The sequence below is a fragment of the Rattus norvegicus genome, chromosome 10 (assembly GCF_021556685.1).
Source record: "Rattus norvegicus strain SHRSP/BbbUtx chromosome 10, alternate assembly SHRSP_T2T, whole genome shotgun sequence".
NCBI lineage: Eukaryota > Metazoa > Chordata > Mammalia > Rodentia > Muridae > Rattus > Rattus norvegicus.
In genome coordinates, this window is record NC_141543.1 from 71797501 (window position 1) to 71820417 (window position 22917).

At 46.6% G+C, this 22917-nt stretch overlaps 1 protein-coding gene across 4 annotated transcripts in view; it reads right to left on the bottom strand.

Annotated features, from left to right (window-relative positions):
• The window catches only part of Asic2 (acid sensing ion channel subunit 2), a 1063476-nt gene that overhangs the window by 7429 nt on the left and 1033130 nt on the right, over nucleotides 1–22917 (bottom strand). For 2 of the 4 annotated variants that reach the window (XR_015630264.1, XR_015630263.1), the window contains exons 4-6: nucleotides 7290–7440; nucleotides 4947–5007; nucleotides 3084–3225 (exon numbers count right to left, since the gene is read on the bottom strand). Coding sequence is in view for 2 of the 4 variants with exons in the window: in NM_001034014.1 (NP_001029186.1) it covers nucleotides 3084–3237; nucleotides 4951–5007; nucleotides 7290–7440 (362 nt within the window). In the remaining 2 variants the exon portion in view is untranslated. 4 annotated transcript variants of the gene reach the window in all.

A 22917-nucleotide genomic window follows, 5' to 3' on the forward strand; every position in this document is an offset into this window, starting at 1 on the left:
AGCACCACAGTTTGTTAGAACCCTCGGCATCCACAGATCGCTAATCCAGCTTTCCTGTGGATGGATGGAGAAGGGAGGTTCAGGGAGCTGTCCAAAGGTAGAATTCTAGAAGCAGAGGCTGCTATCAGCTGTGACCCTGTTTGTCCACGTTTGTCCTTGGCTCTACCCCTGTCTCCCTTAGTATTCTTTCTGGAAATCTATCTTAGACCCACACACATTCCTGAATCTTCTAGAGCCTGCATAGTGACAGACATTACAGTATGCAAATGAGCCATTGATCTCTTGACTAGATTGGTTTCAGTTTGGGTGTCTGCTTCATTCAGATGAACACCTAAGTCTTTATGGTCCATTCCTGAGAATGCCCATTTTCCTCCTGAGATCCCTAATCAGCCTTTTGGGGTGGGATGCCCTGACCTGGCATTGTTCAGTCTTTTGCCAGAGTTGGGGGAACTGTAAGGAGCAAGCCTGTGGTGGCTGGGTGTTCCTGGCAGAAGTCCTGGGCTCCTAATGCGCTTTTCCCGCAGGCAGGTGTGTTAATGAAACGCATCTTGGCAGGGAAATGCATTCCTACTTTCAAAATGTCTGCTAAACAGCAGGGCCTGGGATTTCCTACATTCTAGCCTCTTTCTGTGGGGGGTTGGCATGCCCTCCATGCCTCTTGTTTTAAACCTGTTGATCAGAAGTCATCTCAGGAGGGGTCGGGCAACTGTCCTGGAGTGGGAGAAAGTCTGGGAGAGAAAGAACCAAGTGTCTTTCCACACTGGAATTTCACAGCAACAAGTAGGCTCCCTTTCCCCCATCTGGCTTCCACCTGGAGGGGCGTTCTGAAACTGTGTGTTGGTTCCAGTTAAAGATGAACACTATTCGGTTTCTTGGTCATACAAGCAACATTGCAGATGCTCCACAGCCGTGCATGACCAGTGGTTACCACATCGGGCACCACAGCTGTAGAATCTATTATTCCGAATGTTCTGTTGGGGAGCAGAGTTCAAGAACACAAATTTGACACAGGCTGTTGTCACTGCTCTTGGTTGCCCATGCAAACTAGGTAGTAAGACTTAATGGTAAAGACATTCTACATATTCTGGTGGCAGGGCATAGAGAGTCAGGCATGAGTGGAGCCGGAAGCTACCTCCCTTCTGACCAGTTTTCAAGGTGCTATGCAGGTGCTGTGATAGAAGAGTCATCCACGGTCTCACCCAGTTGTGAACCCTGTGAGATTCAACACTAACCAGCCGGGGAAGATGCGGCATGGCACAAGATGGCATGATGGTTATGGGATAATGCACTGCTTTCTGATTACATTTGAGGCCTGCTCCACATGGAGGAATCTATATTTGCTACTGTAGACCTCAAAAGCTCATGGCTGGGGAGAGCATAGCCTCTCCCAGCCCAGGGAGAAGGGAGGAATCTAGTACTGTTGTTTTGCTAAAAGGACATGTGTCAAAACCTCCTTCTTCTAAATACTTATATTTATAACCACTACTTACTGTTAGGTCATCCTATAGACCTGTGGCATGTCCTATTTTCCCTTTGTCTCTAATGTATCCTGTGCCAACTCTGTCCTAAGTCCCTACCAGGACACTGTCTCCTGCTCATTTACCCCGTGAAAGGAGATGTGTGTGTGTGTGTGTGTGTGTGTGTGTGTGTGTGTGTTCTGGTAGTTAGTGGAAAGCCAAGAATAAGAAGAACATGTATGGAGCATCCCACTATGATGGGTGCACAGGGCAGCAGTGAAGGAGGACTCAGAATGGGGAATTATGTTAGAACATGGGAAGGGGGCTGTCTGCCATGTCCTCCTGCGGTGTATCTCTGTCCCTAGGATTACACATTAAACTGTCTGCACTGTGGTTGACAGGTCTTTATTGATGGTCCCTTGACTCTATTATACTATTTGTCGTGTCTGCTATCCCAAACTAAACCACGTTTTATAAAGTTCTTATGTCCTCCGAAAATCTGCAAAAGTCAGGTTGGGATTCATTTGGAGACTTTCTTCTTGGGGTCCCTTTCCACTCCCTGCCACCCACCTCTTTCATGGTAGCTCTCTTTATCTCTCTTACTCTCATTTTAAGTAATTTCTGCCAATGAAGCTCCTTTCCAGACTTTAAAGGGAAGCCCCTCTTTCAGGTCCCAGCAAATGTTTTTGGCCTGCTGTCTAATATGCTCCCATCATGAAACCTGATTACAGTCTTGAGTCTTTCTCCTGATAAACCTCTTTCTTCTCCTTCTACTACTTCTCTTCTTCTTTAATGTTTTTTACATGTGGGTGTGTGTCTTGGTGTGCATGTGCACCTCTGGGTGTGTGTGCGTGTGTGTGCATGCGCGCACCAACAGAGGCAAGAAGAGGGTGTCAGATTCCTTGGAGCTGAAGTTACAGACATTTCTGAGCTGACACCGGTGCTGGGATCTGAACTCTGGTACTCCAGAAAGAGAGCAATATGCACTCTCAATGGCTGTCCATCTCCCAGGCCCAATTCCACCCTTACACCTGAATCTCGAAGGATATCATGTGTCAGCTCCTTTCCCTGAACAAACCACGTATTTAACTGCCAGTCACCCACCACAGCAATATTATAAAGGCAAATTCCACGGTGCCTGGGAAGGAAACTAAAAGAGGGAGGCCATAATCTAACTTTCCAAGGCAATGCCATTTAAATAGAGACAGGTACCATGAAGACCAGTTAGGCAGAGTGGCAGGAAAAGTGTTCCCAGAAGAGGGAACAGAAGGCTCCAGATCCACACAGAGAATTATCCATTCTTTAGAAAGGTCAAGCTCTCTCTGAACCTCACCCTGAGCAAACAGCAGTCAACCATGGTTTTCCCTCCGAGTCTGCATAACTCAATTATAGGCAACATCGCCCCAGACGTCATTGCCCTCTGCAGCTTTCAATCCCGCACTTATCTCCCCAGGAGGCTTCAAGCTCTTTGTGGCTTTGTCTTCTGAGCTTGGCACACAGCAGGTGCTCAATTAATGTTTGCTAAATCGAGCTAACTGCTTTCTTTTTTTTTCTTCCCCCCCCCTTTTTTTTTTGTGCCTCTTTCTGAATGCCACTCCCCTCTTTCTCCCTTCCCACTTAACTTACGAGATATATTTTTCCGATTTGTTAAATTTCTTCTCTAAGTACTTGGCTGACGTCTTGCTGGGGATCTTCACCATGGAGAGCTCTTTGTTGTAGCGTGTCAGGTTGCAGGGTGTCCTGCAGAGACAGTAATTGCTGTCCTTTTCTGCCAGTAGACCTGGAGGAGAGAGGAGAGGGTCTCAGGCCAGTGTGTGTGTGTGTGTGTGTGTGTGTGTGTGTGTGTGTGTGTGTGTGTGTGTAGGATCTCTGGCCCAGCCTACCTGGATTCTAGGCATTAAGAGGCAAGCTAGGGAATTGTTGAGATGGCTTGTTTTTTCTTCTGCTTGCTGCTACTGTCCTCTGGCACTTTCAAAATTGTTGATCCATTGCCACTTTCAGGACAGTTCCCAGGGAGGCCTGGCCCCTCCCCTTCTCAGGACTTTCTCCTCTGTGTCTAGGTTGGAGTTCTGACCCACAAAGTGAGTTACCCTAAAAGCTAATGTGGAGAGCACCTTGCTTGGAACTCAGGACTTCATGTGGTTCCTGTTGGTGCTCCCTATAACCAATGCCACACTCTCTGCCAGCTGAGAGGCTACCCAGGGAAAGATCCCTGAATCCTCTCCCTGGAGCAACTTAACTCCTCCCCCAGCCCCTACACAACTCTCCTTTTCCTCTCCTCTTCCAACCAAGCCCTCCAGTTTTGACCAAACTTTAGCCAGGCCCTCGAGAGTTGCTTCCTCACTGCTCAGCCTGGCTTTGGCAAAAAACCTGTTAAAGGTAGCATAGAGAGAAGTCCCACCTTGACACTCTGTCACTCTGACCTGCTTCTAGGAAGAATCCCAGCCCTGTGAGTAGTGATGGGCCCTTCCCCTGACATCTCCTCTGTAGATTTTTCATCTCCTGAACCCTTTACCGTGCTTGCAGATGACAAGCCCCTGGCTGTCTGTTACGTGCTGAGATGAACCCTCTTGCTCCCCTCTTGCTATAGCCTTGATGCTTAATTGCAAGGGTCCAAAAGTTTCATCGTTAGCAAAAATAATTATTCTTTCAGCTCCCTCTTTTGTTCTCACTGGCCTCTGTCTTTTTCATTTGGTTTTGTTATCTTCATTCCAAAGAAAGACTTTGTATACATTGTAAACCCCCCCCCCACCCCATCTACAACACCAGTCTTAGCTTTGCTCTCACTTAGTGCTACCAGCAGCAGCTGCTGCAGGGGCTTCACCATTGTTTCCTGGGGCGGGAGAGAGGAGAGATAGACCTGGGCTACCTCAACCCATGGCTGTGTGCTCCCCCTCCCTGCTGGTTTTCCAGATGGGGAGCCTGCAGTTATTTTAGCCCTCAAATGCTCTGGAGGTTATGAGAGGAGGGGTTCCAAGAGAAATGGGGAGCTGGCACCGATAGCACAGTGGGACTTGGGATGGCTTGTGTTTGCACGCATGAAATGGAAGAGGACCTCTCCTCTCTGCCGCTGCTTCCTACCCCTTGGGCTCAAAGCATGTGAAAGACATTCTGCTTGCACATCAACTTGTTGCCTCTGTGTGTGTGTGTGTGTGTGTGTGTGTGTGTGTGTGTGTGTGTTGGCTTCACCAAGCTCTTTCAGGCCACCCTCTTTCTATCTCTGCCCTCTCCTTGTAGCCTCCATTCCCTGTGAAATCTCTCTCTCTTTCATCAGCATCTCTCTGTGCCTCTTGCAGCTCTTATCCATGAGGCTCCAGGAGAGCCCTCCTCCCCTCTCTTCCTCTCCAGCTTCCGCCGCTACTCCATCCTTGCAGAGTTTCTTTGAGCACATCCCTTCCCAGCTCCTTTTGCCACGGTTGATTTTGTGTCCCCACCAGATGACTCCACTATCTTCACCTCACCCCCCCTCTCCCTCTGTTTTCCCAGTACTGACCGAGGGCAGGCTCTGCACACTCCTTGTGCTGCTCAGGGGTGCAGAAAGGGGCGTCCCCTATAGGAAAGGAAAGCAAAGAAAGAAAGACCATTAACAACATGGGCAGGTCCACAGACGCCAGCAGCAGCTCAGTGGCCCAGGTACTGAATGGATTCCAAACCCACGGGGATAAGCTGTCTTCAGGGGACAGTCTGGTGGGTGCCACTGTTCAGGGTCCTCAGATCTGGTGGTGACTTCTGATCTGCTCTGTGAGGAGGAGACCAGGAGAGCTGCCCGGCTCTCTTCTGGTGCTCTGGTGGATGATGGGGCAGCTTGTCTGGGAGACTGGGGACCAGACATGGTCCTAAGGTTCTAAGCCAGATCCCCTGTGTTAGGCTTCCAAGTGGAAAGACATGGACCTTAGCATCTGCCCTTCCAGACAGCAAGCTGCTGGCAGTAAGGTAGGCTTGGAGCAGGGGTCTGTGGCATCCTGGGGCTGCTGCTTCTCAGAATACCACATTGCTACAAGCAACCAGGGCTGGCCCTGTTCCTCCCCACGGCTCTGCCCATCATCACATAGAGTTGAGATGTCACGGGTCATGTCATGGGTTTGGAATGATTGCAACCTCACTTTGTCTGCTTGCCTCTGGCTTAGGTTTTATGGGAGAAAAGCTCATGGCTGGTTTAGTCTGAGCACCAGGCAGGGAACGCTTACTGATGCTCGGCCTTCCTTTCTGGGAACTCTCGGCAGAACACAAATATTTTTTTTGTTTGTTTGTTTGGGTTTTTTTTGTTGTTGTTGTTGTTGCTGGTTGTTTTATTTTCCCTTTCCCCCTATGAAACGTACAGTCAAGATCCCTCAGGAATATCTTTTTGACACCTCTTCCCCCACCCTGGAGACTGTTTTTTCTTTAGCACTGAAGGGCTGGTGCAATTCCCTTTTCCAATAATAACACCTTAAGTGATGTGGTTTCCATTTTGCCCTGTCTTCCAGGAAGCTCATTTTAGTGTCATTATTTAAAGCAACATACATGCACTCTCTTGCACTGTTATAAGTCTGCAGTCAGCACAGGTGTCATTGGTGATGGGAGAAAATTATGGTCTTTCCTGGGTCTAGGGGACAACCCACTGCCTTTGTAGCTTCTACAAGCCACAGTCTGTGTCTTTCCTCAGAGCTACCTCTGACCCCAGTCATGGAAAGTGATGCAGATTTCAAGACCCAGAGTGGCTAGATTGGGGCCACACCTATGTCTTTCCTTCCTGATATTAGTGACCTAAAGAGTACTGGCAAAGTCTCTTTGAAGAGAGGCCATTTTAAGGATCAACAATTCTAATTTTGAATGACTAAGATCATGACTGATCACTAATGAAATAATTCAAAATTCAGCCATGAGGATACTCACTTGAGAGTTGTCACAACAAAAATGACAGGTATTGAACCCGTGTGTGTGTGTGTGTGTGTGTGTGTGTGTGTGTGTGCACGCGCATGCGTGTGCACATCCACCACAAAGGTTCCATTAAATAAGCTTAAATAATGTAGGACATAAGCCTAGAAGAACAAATATCAAAAGAAACAGTTCAAGCACACAGTAGGTCTTTAGCAGAAGTGATTTCTTATATTTTTGGTTGTGAACCTAGCCTTTAATGGGCCGAGCCATCTCTCCAGCCCAGAAGAGATTTCTTATTCCAAACTCTTCTTACATTAATATAACCACCACTGACTTTTGTGGTGCTCAGGGCATTTAAAAATCAAAGATAATGAAAGTAAGAACAGAGAGGGTTAGTAATGTGGACCAGCCCACACAGTAGGTGGAGAAGCCTGAAATAGAAGCTAAGGTCCATGCCTACCACCCCACTTACCAGACCTTGCTGCTACTCTCCCACCCACACCAGCTTCCACTCCACACTCAAGGCTCTGACGTGCTAACTGCCTCTAATGAGACCGCAACGAGCGTTGTTAGTCTGACGACAGAAGTGTCAGCACAGGCACACATTTATTTGCTCACTAATAGACTTCTGCCGCACCCGAAAGAGTGCTAGACATTTGGGTGCATGAAGGGAAACATCTGGATGAAAGCCACAGACATCTGGATATTCCAACAGACACATTATCAGGATGCATCCGATTATCTGGACGCCGAACTCAGGAGGCAAGAGCAGCAGACAACTGGCGAGCATATGGAACATTGAGATGGAACTGATGCACACATCTGGGCACTCCCGCATACCGGGATGCCGCCCTGGTCGCTGGATGGAGAGTTTCCATCTACCCCTGGGTTGCCAGGCACCACAGCCTCCCTAGAGCACTATTGCATCCTCCAGGAGTGGGGGAGGTGTTTCCCGGGGACACCGGCACCCACCTGGCATGTGGACCATGCGGCAGTTACAGTTCTCCACGATGTAGCGGGTCTCACAGTCAATCCGACAGGCTGTGATGCTGTAAACAGGAAAGAAGTCGAGTCCCATCTCTGAGGACCGGCACTCCCCCCATGGTGGGGGCAGATATGTGAGCTGGAAGACAGACAGGGGGGAGGATGCAGTCAGCTCTGGCAGAGGATGCTCATTCAGTCTCCATGGACTCCGCGGCGCAGTGGTTTACCTGCTCGACTGGCAAATAAGCAACTGGGCATCTTCAGGTCCACTGGCCTTGCGGACCTTCACCATCTGTCTCCTGTCTGAGGTTTCCCACCTTATCTGTGCCAGTTTTGATGGCATTTTGCTCTCAGTTTTTTTTACTTAAATATTTCAATTTTTTGCGTCCATGTGTGTGCCTGTGACTATGAACATATGTACATACGTGTACCCGAAGAGGCCAGAAAAAGACACTGGATCCCTCGGAGTTGGAGTTACAGGTGGATGTGAGCCACCATGTGGGTGCTGGGAACTGAACTGTGGTCCTCTACAAGGACAGCAAGTGCTCTTGACCGCGTGTGCATGCACACACACACACACACACACACACACACACACACACCCTCACACACACACACACACACACACCCCAAATCTTTTTTGGGGGAGAGTTTTTTGGAAAGAGTCTCACTACATAGCCCTGGCCACTCTAAAACTCACTTTGTGAACCAGGCTGGCCTTAGATATACAGAGACCTGCCACCCTCTTCCTCCTGAGTGCTGGGGTTAAAATGAAGAGGCATCCCACTGGCCACACTGAAAATGCACAGTCTGAGTTCTGTCAGATGTGTACCCTCCACCCATGTAAACACCGCGTTCAACAAGACACTGACATGTCTATCCCTACAGAAAATGAATTCATGTCTCTTCCCAGTCTGTGCCCCGCCCCCATCCTGGGTGACCACTCTCACGAATTCTGTTACCACTGTTAGATTACCCTCTTTTCATACAGACAAACTTCAAATAGATAATTTAACTTCAATTTTCAAAATCAAGTTCAATTTCAGATTTTAAGTAGGGAATCGATGGTTTTCCCCATGCATTTTCTGCCTGTCTCTTTCCCTCACAATGATGGTTTTGTGGTTGTTCCGCATGGGGGCGCACCTGCAGTTCGTTCCTTTTCTGCTGAGTTGTTCTTTAGCTTAGGAACACATCCGGTTTGTTTACCCATTCACCTGGGTGTTTGGATTGATCCCAGAATTTGGTGATTATGAAGAAGCTCCTGTGAGTATTTATTTAATTAATTTATAGGCAAGGTTGCATTTAGCATAGGCTGGCCTCAAACTTGTGCAGCCAAGGCTGATCTTTTTCTTTTTAATCTATCTATGTATCTATGTATCTATGTATCTATGTATGTATCTATGTATGTATCTATGTATGTATCTATGTATGTATCTATGTATGTATGTATGTATGTATGTATGTATGTATGTATCTATCTATCTATCTATCTATCTATCTATCTATCTATCTATCTATCTACCTATCATTTTCTTCACATCCCAATCATAGTCCCCCAGTTCCTCCCTTGCAAACGCTCTCCCCCTCCCCCATTCCCTTCTCCTCTGAAAAGATCGAGGACCCCCTGAGTACCAACCCACCCCGGTATATCAAGTCACTGCAGGACCAGCTATACCCTCTCCCACGAAGGCTAGACAAGGCAGCCTAACTAGGCGAACAGGATCCACAGGCAGGCAACAGTTAGGCACATCCCTTACTCCAGTTGTTGGGGGACCAAGACCAAGCTGCACATTTGCTACATATGTGAGGGGAGGCCTAGGTCCAACCCATGTGTGCTCTTTGGTTAGTGGTTCAGTCTGTGGGAGCCCCCAAGAGCCCAGGTTAGTTGACTCTGTTGGTCTTCCTGCCGAGTCCCTATCCCTTCCAGGTTCCTCAATACCCCCCCCCCCCAACTCTTCCACAAGACTCCCTGAGCTCCGCCTAATGTTTGGCTTTAGGTCTCTGTCTGTTTCAGTCAGCTGCTGGGTGGAGCCTCTCAGAGGGCAGTTATGATAGGCTCCAGTCTGCAAGCACACAAGAATATCATTAATAGTATCAGGGAGTGGTTCTTGCCAATGGGGTGAGTCTCAAGTTGGGCCAATCACTGGTTGGCCATTCTCTAAGTCTCTGCTCTATCTTCTTGTAGGCAGGACACATTACGGGTCAAAGGTCTTGTGGGTGGGTTGGGATCTTATCCCTCCAATGAGAGTCCTGGCCAACGCTAACTAACCTTGACCTCCAGGTGGCCCTGTTTCCATCTCCCAAGGGCTAGATTACAGCCATGTGCGGCCATGCCCAGCTAAGTATTATTTATGATTCATTTTGCAGACATTTTAGATTCTCTTGAGTGAATCGCCAAGAGTGGAATAGCTGATTCTGATTCATAAATTAGTTATACGTATAATTTTATAAAAATTGGCCCGGCTCTGGTCTAAAGTGGTTCTACCATTCTTTAATGCGTATTTCTTATTTATCTTGTGCCAGTGTCTGTGCCAGGTGAATGTATGGAGGTCAGAGGCCAACTTGCAGGAGTTGGTTCTCTCTATGCACCATGTGGGATTCAGGGATCAAACTCAGGTTGTCGGGCTTGGTGGCAGGTGCTGTTACCCACGGAGCCATCTTTCCAGCCCCCCATCTTAATTCCACGAGGAGTGAATGACAGCTGGGCTCTCTCCACATCCAGGCCAACGCTTTGTTTCATTGTTTCCTTGCTGGCTTTAGTTATTTTTGTTGGGGCTCAGCTGTAGCAAATCCGGGTGTTTCTGTTTATAGTCTACAATGACTGATGATCTTGACCACAGCCTTATCAGTTCTTATCAGTTATTCATGTTACATTTTTGCGACACATTAGTCTTTTGCCTATTAAGAAAGCCTGTTCATATTTTGTCTTTATTATCGAGAATTCTCTGAAAGAATGGTCTGAATTCAAGGAAGGTCTGAGTCAAATATGAAGTATCTTTTTTCTCGATAGTCTGGGTTTTACTTTTTCCTAATGGTGTCTATTTTTTCCTATTTTTAAGGCCGACTTTATGAATGCGTAATTTATATATGATAAAATAGATCAAGTTTAATGCATAACTGCATGAGTTAACTTTTTAGATTCATTTATTTTATGTGTGTGAATGGTTTGCTCACACCTATGAATGTGTTATCATGTGAGTGCCCTTAAAGGCCAGGAGAGGATGTCAGAGCTCCCGGAACTGGAGTTACAGGTGACCGTGAGCCACCACGTGAGTGCTGGGAACCAAACTTCAGAAGTACAACAAGTGCTCTTAACTGCTGAGCCATCTCTCCAGCACCTGGAGTGAACCTTTAAGAAAATAAATATCCTCGTGGTGGTCACTACAGTCAAGATCTAGAGTACAGCTAATGTCCTCCAAAGCGGCCCACTTACATCGTCCACCCCTCTTTGCTGACCCTCAGGAAGCCTTCCATCTGCTTTCGTCTTTATAAATGACTTCTATCTGTTGTAGGATCACATCTAAATAGAATATGTATTCCTTCATGGCTGGCAGCTTTCTCTCAGCAAAATGTTTGTGGCCTCTATTCATACTCTTGAGCTTATTAATAGCTTAATTTTTTGAGAGCTTGAATTTTATTTCTTTGCTTATAGTTTTCTATTTTGTCCTGATCTTTTTTGCTTAAAAATTTCAATGTGGGGGTTGGGGATTTAGCTCAGTGGTAGAGCGCTTGCCTAGGAAGCGCAAGGCCCTGGGTTCGGTCCCCAGCTCCGAAAAAAAAGAACCAAAAAAAAAAAAAATGTCAATGTGATGTTGGGGAAAAAAAATCCAAGAGGGGGTGGGTGTTTTCTGGTCTTGTTTCTAATCTTTGAAAGAAAGGGCTTATTATTGCTCCATCTCTCTCTCTCTCTCTCTCTCTCTCTCTCTCTCTCTCTCTCTCTCTCTCACACACACACACACACACACACACACACACACACACACACACACACACACACACTTCTGTAGACAGAGTTTCTCTGTGTAGCCCTGGCTGTCCTGAACTCACTCAGTAGACCAGGCTGGCCTTGAATTTAGAGATGCGCCTGCTTTTGCCTCCCACGTGGGCCACCACCATCCCACCATTAAATATTAGATATATATTTTTGTTAGCTGCCTCTGTTGCATTGAGAACATTCTAACCTATTTCTAGTTTGCTAGACAAAATGTTTTTTTTAATGTTTTCAGTTTGCTAATTAAAAATGTTTAAATTATGTGTGTGTCTCTATGGATATCAGATGCATGCAGAAGTCTGGGGACACCAACAGAAGGCTTAGGGTCCCCTGGTCCCCTGGAACTAGAGCTACAGACAATCGTGAACTACCTTGTGGGTGCTGGATCCAAACCTGGGTCCTTAGCAAGAGCAGTGAGCAACTTAACCAGTGAGGGATCTCTCTGGCCCCTCAATCTTTCATTTCTTTAAAAAAAAATAGTCATGTTTCTTTACATGTTGGTAAAGATGGTCACCATGATCCCCCTTCTTTATCTGACTCTTAGGGTGATTGGTGTTGATTGATCTGGCCTTGATTGATCTGGTATTGATTGATGTGGCCTGATCTGCAGTCCCAGGAGAAACCCTACATGCTCATGACTTACTTTCTCTTTAGATTTTACTAGGTCTAATTTGCAAATATTTTCAAAGGAAGCTTTGCCTCTGTATTTAGGAGGGAATCATATTTACTTTTCTATTATGATACCTTTATATAATTTTGGTTAGCCTAGGTTAGTTTCAAACGAACTATGTGGCTCAAATGACCTGTACTCCAAGACCTACCCTCTCAGACATCTGAGGGTTACAGGCTAGAGGCATCATGGTTTGCTTTTAAATTATCCTTTGAAATTCTGGCTTTGGAATTACGTTAACTTCGTAAAAAGTCGTGAGATGTTTCCTTTGTCTTTGTTTTCTGACTTTGTATAGACATAGTATCATTTTTTTTTTTAAACTTAGATGCTTGATTGGATTTACTGGTGAAGCCATCTGGACCTGGTGCTTATGTGTGTGAATGCAGATAATTTAAAATTACAAATTTAATCCCTTTAATAAATGCAGAGGCATGAGTATTTTCTATTTCTTCTCGCACCAATTTTGGTGACCTCTGCTTTAAAACATCTTTATTGATTCTTTGAGGATTTCTTACACACATGCAACTCATTCTGACCACGTTCCCCCCACTCCTCCCCTTAAGTCCTCCCAGATACTTCATCACTCCTCCTCCCTTCGGTTACTTGGGTTTCCCCCAGCCCCATGGAAAGGGCTCATTTTTCCAAGTTTCCGAGCTGATTATTATATGTTATGTCCGTTTGCCACTTCAACATGCCTGTTGAACCTGTCGTGATGTCCTCACATACAGATGCGGTGACTTACGTTTTCTCACTCGCCTTGCTATTGGCTTCTGATTGAATTATACATTGGTCAGAAAACATATTCCTTGTGGTTTCAGCACTTCAAAAAGTGTTGAAATTTGTTCTGTGGGCCAGCTTGTGGTGGGCCCATCTCGATGCGTGTCCCATAGTCACCACCGAAATATTTACGTCCTGTAAATGTCTTTTGTTACGGTTCCTTCCTATCCTATTAGTGGGGGTTTCTCTTGCTGTGATAAGGCACTGTGACCCAAAGCAGCTTGAGGAGCAGAAGGAAAGGGTTTATTTCAGCTTACAGCCCTTAGGTGGCATGCCAACACTGATGTCAAGGCTGGAGCTTGAGGCAGGAGCTGAGGCAGAAGCCATGGAGAAAGGCTGCTCGCTGGCTTGCTCCTCACGGCTTGTTCATCCTGCTTTCTTATGCACTCCAGGACTACAGCCCATGGGTGGCGCCACCCACCCATAGTGATCTGAGACCTCTCACATAGGTCATCAATCAAGGCAGCGCCCCACGGATGTGCCTACAGGCCAATCTGTGGAGGCAATTCCTCAGTCAAGAGTCCCTCATCTCCCATCAGTCTGTGTTTGTGTCAAGTTGACGAAAACCAACCGGCACAGTTTCATAAAAGACAATCAGGTTAAGTCACTTGATAGTGTTGCTCAAATCTTTGATTCCTTTGATAATTTTTTTTTTTTTTTGCTTACTTGTTGTGATTTGGACTCAAAATGTCCCTGGCATGTTATGCGTTCAGTGTTTGGTTCCTAATTGGAAGTGCTATTTTGGAAGTACTCAGGGCTTTAGGAAGTGGCACTGAGCTCAGAGGAAGTAGGACCCTGGAGATGTACCATGAAGGCTGAAGAGGTACGTGATTCGAAGTCCCTTGTTTGCTCTGTGCTTCCTGTCTTCCACGAGGGGAGTATCCGGGTGTACCACACCCACACTGCCATCAAGTTCTCTGGTCAAGTGCACGGGCCAGATCACCTGAAACCATAGGCTAAAATAACTCCTCCCTCCTTCAGTTTGCCTCTCTGTGGTATTTTGGTCACAGCTATGCAAAAGTTACTAATACACTGCATACGTGTCAACGACAGAGGAAAGGATGTTACAATCCATGCAGTTTGTCCCTTTCTCACTGTCAGTTTTTATTTGGATATTTGTGACCATATTGGACACCGAGGCATTTAGGACTACTCAATTTTGATGAACAGATCTTGCTACCATTATGAGATCATCATCTTCACCACCTGTGGCATCATGGCCTCGAGGGTTTACGCACTAGACAAGGCTGTTTCCTAACGCCACTGCCCCCATCTCTCGGTCTCCCCTCCGTTCGTTCTTTCACTCTGTCGGGATCTTCCCATGCTGAGGTGCATTGAATGCTGCTATTCATTCTATCCAACAACCTCTTCCTTTTAATTCAGAATTGAAAGATTTTGAGATTTTTATTTTATTTTATATGTACGAGTGCTTGCCTGACTGTGTATTTGTGTACCTCATGCATGCAGGATACCAGATCCACTGGGCCTGGATATAGATGGTTATATATCCATCTACATATATATATATATATATATATATATATATGTGGGTGCTAGGAATCGAACCTGGGTTCTCTGGAAGAGCTTCAAGTGCTCTTAAGCAGCAGGCCACCTCCTAGGGAGTTTTTTTTAAAAATCTATTTACACTAGGTACAATCTTTGACATGCAGTTACCGTCTTGTTCTTTATTTCCTGCTTGTCTCCATCACTGTCTCATACTTGTCCTCTTCCCTGGCTCCTTTTGTATCGACGATTTTAATAGTTCATTCTTCAGTCTCTGTTGGACTCTGATTTCTATCACTTTGCACTATTATTATTTTTAATTGTTGCTCTATTAGGACTATTCGTCTTTATCTTATCACAGTCTTACCTTGAATTAATGTTGCATTACATCACCTGCCAGCCTATTTACGTGTTTTGTCTTTTACCACGTCTACATATCCTGCAGAGACTTGCTACGGAACACCGGTAAGACCATTTTTTGTCTGACGTAGCCCGTGAACTTTTAAGATAGCTGATGAGAAGGAAACTTCGGTTTTATATTTACCACATCCACACTGTTTACGTTATTTCCCCTATAGATCTCACACTTCATCTGATGCCATTTTCCACTGGCTTGAATTCTTTTCAACATTTTTTCCCCAGAATGGGTTTACTTGTGGCCAACTTCTTCAGGTTTCATCTGTCTATACAGTGTCTTAGTTTTATTCTTTCTCAAGCATATTCTTCTGGCTGTGTATACCCTCCGAGCTGGGTAAGTGCTTCCTTTGAGCGTTTCAAAGATGTTCCCCCCACCCCTGTTCCCTACTGTTTCTGACGAGAACCAGTGATAATTCTCCGTATGGATTATTCATTTTCAGTGCCTCCCCCAACCCCCGTTTGAAGATTGATTCTCCATCTTTGATTTTTGGAGGATTTTGGTAATATCATTCCTCGGTGTGATTTTCTTTGTATTTTTATTGTCTGGGTTGCTGAGGATCATGGATCTGTGAAATGATGCCTTTGAACGAATTTAGAAAAAGACAAATCAATATTTCTTTAATTATTTCCCTTCTTTCTTCTCTGGAATGCCAATTTTATATATGGTATCACCTCTCTCTATAGTTTGTATGGGCTCAGTAGACTGTCAGTGGAGCTCTGTTTACTTTTAGTCAGCATTTTCTTTTTCATCTTGTCTACCATTTGAACAATCTCTCTCTCTCTCTCTCTCTCTCTCTCTCTCTCTCTCTGTGTGTGTGTGTGTGTGTGTGTGTGTCTATGTGTGTGCACGTGTTTGTACGTAGGTGCATATGGCAGCCAGGGGTTGACAGTGGTTATCTTTCTCAATTACTCCCCACCTTAGTTTTAAAAACAGAGTCTCTCTCTCACAGGACTTGAAGCTCACAGACTAGGGTAGGCTGGCTATCTGGTGAACTTCACAGAGCCACTGGGTCTCCACCACCCCAATGCTGAGATTACAAGTATTTGATGCTATACTGGCTTTTTACATGGATGCTGGAGATTCAAACTCATGTCCTCATGCTTGCCCGGGACACACTCTCTGAGCCCTCTCCTGAGCGCCCACCACGTGGATCACTTCTCTCAACTGTCTCCAAGTGTGATGCTCCTTTATCTGTTTTCTGTCTAATCTTCTATTACACATCATCCCACATGTGATGGTTTGTATATGCTTTGCCCAGGGAGTGGCACTCTTAGGAAGTGTGGCCCTGTTGGAGTAGGTGTGTCACTGTGGGCATGGACTTTAAGACCCTCAGTTTAGCTGCCTGGAAGCCACTCTTCCACTAGCAGCCTTCAGATGAAGATGTAGAACTCTCAGCTCCTCCTGCACCATACCTGCCTGGGTGCTCCATGTTCCAGCCTTAATGATACTGGACTGAAGCTCTGAACCTGTAAGCCAGCCCCGATTAAATGTTGTCCTTATAAGAGTTGCCTTGGTCATGGTGTCTGTTCACAGCAGTAAAACCATAAGACACCACACAACATGGTATACAAGCCAGACACTTCATTTGTCAATTCTAAAATATCTGTTTGGTTTCTTTAAAAACATTTTCAAATCTTGCCTAAAAAATAAATAAATAAAATCTGTCATTATTTACACTCTTTTCTGCAGAATTACTTAACAGGCTCAATATTTCTCACGATAAACTTACTGCCTTCTAACACTGGGGTTAGATGTAGATCTGTTTGTTTCTGATTATTTTCATGTTTTCTCTACGTGTGTCATCTGGTAATTTTCTGGTAACATTGTGGTTAGATCGCGTCGGGATGGCTCATCTTCCTCTAGTGTCGATCAGCGTTGCTCTAGCAGCAGTTAAATTTATAAAGAAGCACATTGGTTTTGTGGCGGTAAGGGTGGATATATTTTAGTTTTGCTTGCAGTCCTGGGCTGCAATCTAACTCCCAAAGAACCACACTTCTGTGGCTTACGTGGGAAGCCCAGGTTGTTTATGGGTTTTTTTCCTCCCAGGTGGTGGCAGCTGCTACAATATTTGCCCAGCTCTCTCTACTCTCTACTCTTCCCAGGACTCCCTTGCTCTGTGGGTGGTTGAAAATTCAGCCTACGATTTGAGGAATGGAACGCTTCTATAAACACCCAGGGCTGCCTCTCTGAGTCCCCTCTTCCAGCCTTTTTTGGCGACCCTGAATTCTGGTTTCTGGCTCATTAACCCAATGCTTGCTGATCTCTAACTGAACTCCAGCCTCAGGATTCTTCTAGAACTTTGAAGAGTCCGTGTGGTAGGGAGGTCAGGTAAATAAGGGCCTGTTTCACCAAGTGTGACTTCAAGGCCTGGACACTCCCCAGCTGCTGGCTGCTTTGCTTTCTCTGTAGCACACTCAAACACCAACTATAAAACCTTGTGCCTAGACTTTGTGAGAGCTATTTCCAGGTGGGCTGGACCATTATTAGCTGCTCAGTACAACTGGGAACTTAAACTCTCTATGTGTATTTAATTTAATAATCACAGACCTCTCCTGATGCAGACATTCCTGTTTTTATTTTATTTATGGGAAGTAAAGCTTCATTAAAGGTTAAATACATTGTACAGGATCACGCTGAGGGCTGGAGCCAGCAGGTGGTTCCAGAAATTTCTGGTGCCACCCTTGAGTTTGTCCCTGCCTTACAACCTGAATCTAGAAAGGATCAAGTAGAAAGATCCAGAAGCAGACCTTGGAGGACTTCCAGCTCTCTTCCCTTTCTCTCCTATTTTCCTCTTCAGTATCTGTGAACAGGCCTCACTTCCACACATGCTTCTTTTGCGCCTGGAGAAGTCTCTGCTCCCTCTGGACCTTGTTGGAGAACATTTGAGGGTGAATCACCTCTAAGCAGGTCAGTATTCCAGGATTTAGGATGTATTGCATGGTCACGTTGCTCAAGATTGGTTTCCAAAAGCAACAAATGGGATTTGGGAATGGTGCATCAAGTCCTTTCACAGAGGCTGGGGGAGGGAGGCTATGTTTGACGTGAGTTAATTTCGTGGTAGTGATGGGGGGGGGCGACTTTCTTTGTTTTTTTTTTTTAATTCTGTTTCTCTTTGTGTACGTATATGTGTGTATGTGTATTTGTGATGTGTGTGAAAATATGCATGTGTGCAAATATTCATGTGTGGCTACATGTATGGGAGTGCACAAGCATGTGTACAAGTGCATGCAGAAACCAGATGTTAATCTTGGTTGTGGTCCCTCAGGAATCACCTGACTTGTTTTTTGAGATAGGATCTCTCACTGGGACCTGTGGCTTGATGATTCTTCTAGGCTTCCTAGTGAGCAAGCTCTAACTAAGGCTTGCCTGTCTTGTCTTTGCCTAGCAGAAGTGGGATTACAGGAGCCTACCACAAAGCCTGAATTTTTTTTTTTTTTATAAATGTAGGGGCTGGGGATTTAGCTCAGTGGTAGAGCGCTTACCTAGGAAGCGCAAGGCCCTGGGTTCAGTCCCCAGCTCTGAAAAAAAGAACCAAAAAAAAAAAAAAAGTAGGTTCTGAGGATTGAACTCAAGGTCTTCATGCTTGCCTAGCCAGCACTTAGCCACCTGAGCTATGTCCCCAGCACCCTGACCTACTTTTCTTCTACCAAGATGTATCATCAACGCTGGCTGGTGGTGCCACACACCTTTCCTCCCAGCATTTGGGAGGCAGAGGCAGGTGGATCTCTGTGAGTCTGAGGCCAGCCTGGTCTACAGAGCGAGGTCCAGGACAGCCAGGGCCACACAGAGAGACCGTGTCTCAGGGGGGAAAAAGATGTGTCATCAAAATGGGTGGGATGCGGTGTAGTCTGATCAAGGCCTTTCAATAGCTAAACGTTCTTCCAGGCCAGCTATTTCCATGTTTGTCCTTCCTAGAGGTTGTGACTCAGACCCTGGCTGTTCTGCCGCGGCTGCCTTGTCCTTTGCCTCATCAGCATCGCTGAGGCCTCATACACAGCAGCAGCAGCTGGGAAGCCATAGTACACACAGCAACGGCTCTTGCTTACCAATGAGTGTCTGGAAGAGGGCTGGAGTGTTTGTTTATCTGAGGCAAGTGGAGCCTCAAGGGACCCTGAAGCACTGCCTTCAGATATCTGAAGGGCTGTCTCCAGGAAGAAGAATTAGGTTTGCTTTCTGACATCCCTCGGGAAAGACAGACATAGGAGTAGTTGTCATAAGGGAGGCAGAGATGAAGGCAACACCTCTTGATGTTGTAGGCACCGTGGTGGGTATGCTAAGTTCATTACCTCATTTAATCCTAAAGAAGGACTTGTTCTCAGCCTAAGGAGAACTTTCTAACCCACCAGTGTAACTCAGTAATGAAATTATCCTTATACTCTTGGGAAGGAATCCTCATAGGCTGGGATCGGAGGAGAGAGATTTAAATAATGGCTGTGCATTAGGCTGAGATGATCTCTAAAGTCTCCTCAAACCCTCAACTGTAACTCTAGAGTGACCAACAGTGGAACGACCCAAGTCCTGCTTTGAACTCCACTGTGCCGTGGGCTGCTGTGGCCTCAGGTGTTCTGTGGCACCTTCACCCCCACCCCTCAGTCCCCACTATCAGTCTCCTCATCTGACTTGACAGACTCAGGGCTTCTCGGTCATGGCTAGGTGCTCATCCACACTGCATTTTGTCTCCTCGTACAGTCCTTCACCTGCTCCTCCCTCCTGACCTCCGTCCTTGTCTTTTACCTTCAGCAGGGTCTCAGGCATCCCAGGCTGGCCTCGTACTCACTGAGGCCAAGGGTGATGCTGAGGAGCAAATCCTTCTGCCTCTGCTTCCCAAGTGCTAGGATTTGGACCAACATACGCCGTTTTGTGCGGTGATGGGGATCGAACCCTGGACTTAATACATGCAGGGCAAGCACTGTACCAATCGTGCACTGTCTCCAGCTTTAACTCTGTTTCTTTCTGTTCTCTTTACCACTTGAGTTTATGGGCCAGAGAAGCTCTGCCTTTCTGACTAAGAGTTAGGGAGATAGCTCTCTCTCTCTCTCTCTCTCTCTCTCTCTCTCTCTCTCTCTTTCTCTCTCTCTCTCTCTCTCTCTCTCTCTCTCTCTCTGCATGAGTGCATGCCTATTTCATACAGGCAAGTTAAAAGGTCACTAGCTTGATCTTGAGGTCTGGATCTAGGAGAGAGAGAGCTAGAATCATGAATGGTAGCGTTTATGATTATTACAGAGGGTGGATGAGCTAGTCAGGAAGAGATGAAAGACATCAGGATTGAGCCTTGAACCTTGCATTTACTGACTGCACTGTGTCACAGAACTGGTGGCTTCAATAACCGCTTACATTTGCTAGCAAATCAGAGTAAGAACTGCATTCTCTTTTCCTCACCCTTCATTGCTTCAGGGTCTTGAGGGTCTTTCCACAAACTTTTCATTTTATATAAAGAAGTTTATATAAAGAAGATGACTGTTCCTCCTCCTCCTCTGTCTGGGGTCATCCCCTCTAAAGGGTTCAGACTGTCTCAGACCTAAGGTCCGAGACTCACCAGAAGGTGGCGCTACAGCCTGAAGTGCTTTTTTTTTTTTTTTTTTGAGTCCTCAGTGGCTCAAGCTTGTGCCCCTAGCCAATCTTCCTGGACCTATCTCTCTTCTGTCTGGAGCCCACTGCCTGAGGCTCTGCAGAGATGCTGAGAGGATCCTGGAAGTCCTGAGGGTTCAGGGTTGGGTAGGAAAGGAGAGAGAGACGGGGAGGCCTACCTAGCATACCTGATGGCCACCCAACACCCACCCGGCTCGTCTCTTCTATCAGCTCTTTAACTTCCTGTTTCAGGGAGTGGACATGTTGCTCCCTTGAATGGTATCCCTCTAGGTCCTGGAAAACGCATTCATAGTCCTTGGCAAAGCTAAGCCTTTCGTCTTGTTCTAGCTTGGCTTCTTCTTTTTCCCTTACATTGTAGAATCCTGGCTTTGTTAAGAGTTTATACTCTGTGGTCTGGACCAAGCAGGATTTGACCTAGGCACTGTTGCTTCCTGAGTTGGGGGAATTTGAACACATGGCTGGGCCTCTCTGACATGCTATGCAAGTATGAATTAAAATCTTGACTACCTTGGAGGGGTGCTGACAGCTTGACCTTGATAAGGACATATATGTATAACCCAGCTGTGACCCTCAGATGATATCTCGCCAGTGTCAGATCCATATCACAACAGTATTCTTTGCTGTGAGCAAAGAACTTGGCAGAAAGAACTCCCGGGAGGAAGGCCTATGCCAGCTCACACTTTTGGAGACTTACAGTCCATGACGGAAGGGAAACCATGGTAGAGTGCCTTGGTTCGTAGTGGCAGGGACTGGAGGAAGCTGATTATTATCGCATGATGCTAAGCAGGCAGCAGAAATCAGACCGGAAGAAGGGCCCTCAATCTACACTCCCCAGTGGCCTCTGTCCATCAGCAAGGTCTCAAAGGTTCCATCATCCCTAAACAGCACCACCAGCCGGAGACCAAGCGTTAACACACACGAGCCCGTGGGGAGAGTTCCCACTCAAACCATACTAAAGGCCTTGTGTAAAATGCAGCCTGTGGTTGAATTCTGCAGTAAGCCCACTAGCATAAGATGATGGGACTCAGGGAAGATGTCCGGGGGAGCTGGAGCAGGCCCTCTTGTCTCTTCACCTCGCCCCACCTCGTCCCGTCTCCATCCTCTCCTTTCCCGCCTCCTCCCTGCTCACAGCTCAGGTTCTTTCCCACTTTCTCCAGGAGCAGAATCAGGATATTCCAAGGCACTGCTGTCCTCCTCTGAAGTCTTGGCATACGACCACATCCTTTCTCACAGAGTCTCACCTCACCGCGGTGTTTTCCTAGGGGAAAGGCAGCTCTCTCCTAAAGAGGAGTCCTCAGGCAGGATGTTAAGATTTTTCTGCCTTGTTGCATAACAGGATGGAACCCATCCCCAAGAGTGTCTGATGCATGATGGATGTTGAAGAGTCGAAGCTACAGTCTCCAGCGGTATCCTTATTGCCATCCTGTGTCCCTGACTCAGGGGAGGCCTCATGGGACAGACGGTGGGACCGATAGCCCACCTGGCCTTGCCCTCCCATTGGTGACTCAGGAATGCATTCTGGGACTTTCTTTGCAAGTATGAGGACCCCAGTTTGAATCCTAGAATCCATGATTTAAAAAAAAGCTGAGTGTGTTCACACATGCTTGTGGAGATGAGCAGACAGGCAGATCCTTGAGCCTCACAGTAACACATCTACTGGTGAGTTCCAAGCCAGTGAGAAACCCTATCTCAAAAAAAAAAAATCAGAGTGGATGATGCCTGAGGAATGACAGTGAGGTTGTCCCCCTGGCCTCTACAATCACGTGCATGTGTAACTGCACACATGCATGTACCTGTACACATAGGTACATACACAGATACATATATTGGTAAACTGTGGCACACCCTTATTTTGCAAGACTTCTGGGGTAGCTTACATGTACCCCTCTCTGCTTGGTTCTGTACCGCACTGTCGAGACTGGCTGTATCAGCAATGAGATACAGTGGCTGAGGTTGAGAGCAGAGGCCTGCTGGTCAACACGGCGGTCCCTCAGAGCCTTACTTATAAAGCCAGGGGTCTGGAGTGTGTAGCTGCTAAACTCTTCTAGCCTCTTCAAAGTCTTCTGGTGTATGGGCCTCACTGTAAATCGGGGTGCAGGGCTAGCCAAGTGCCCAGGGTGCTGAGTGGGTGGGCCACCCTCTGTCCACTTGCTTTCTTTAATATTTGGCTCAGAGTGGGTTTTCTTCCCACTTTCTGTCTGGAGAACTAGATCACAACAAGGCCAGCGTGACCCTGGCTCAGAGCCAGCAGCAAGCCTTCACCCTGGGAAAAGCTGTCTTAGGAGCCAAAGGGAAAACTCCCCCTCCATCATGACTGTCAGAGAATGGAGTCAAAGGCTTGTTCAGCTCCCTCAGCAAAGCTCCCACCAAGGAGGAGCTGCTCAGTCAAGGAGACACAGCCTCTCGAAGGATGTAGGAAGTGGGGTTGGGGTGTGGTCCAGGCAGTTTCTTGTCAGGAGCTTTAGGGTAGCTTCAGCTCGACTGGACAGATGCTTCTTTCACCCCCAAGATATTTCAGGTCCCAGAGGCTCCAGCGGTGAGTGAAGTGGGTCGCTCACACTCAAGAGGCTTCTGTACCCCTGAACTCATTCTTATCTTGAGGCATATCATGATGCCCAGGGCCATTTCTCTCTCATTCTCCAGACAGCAAAGCTGAGAGGTAGCAGAG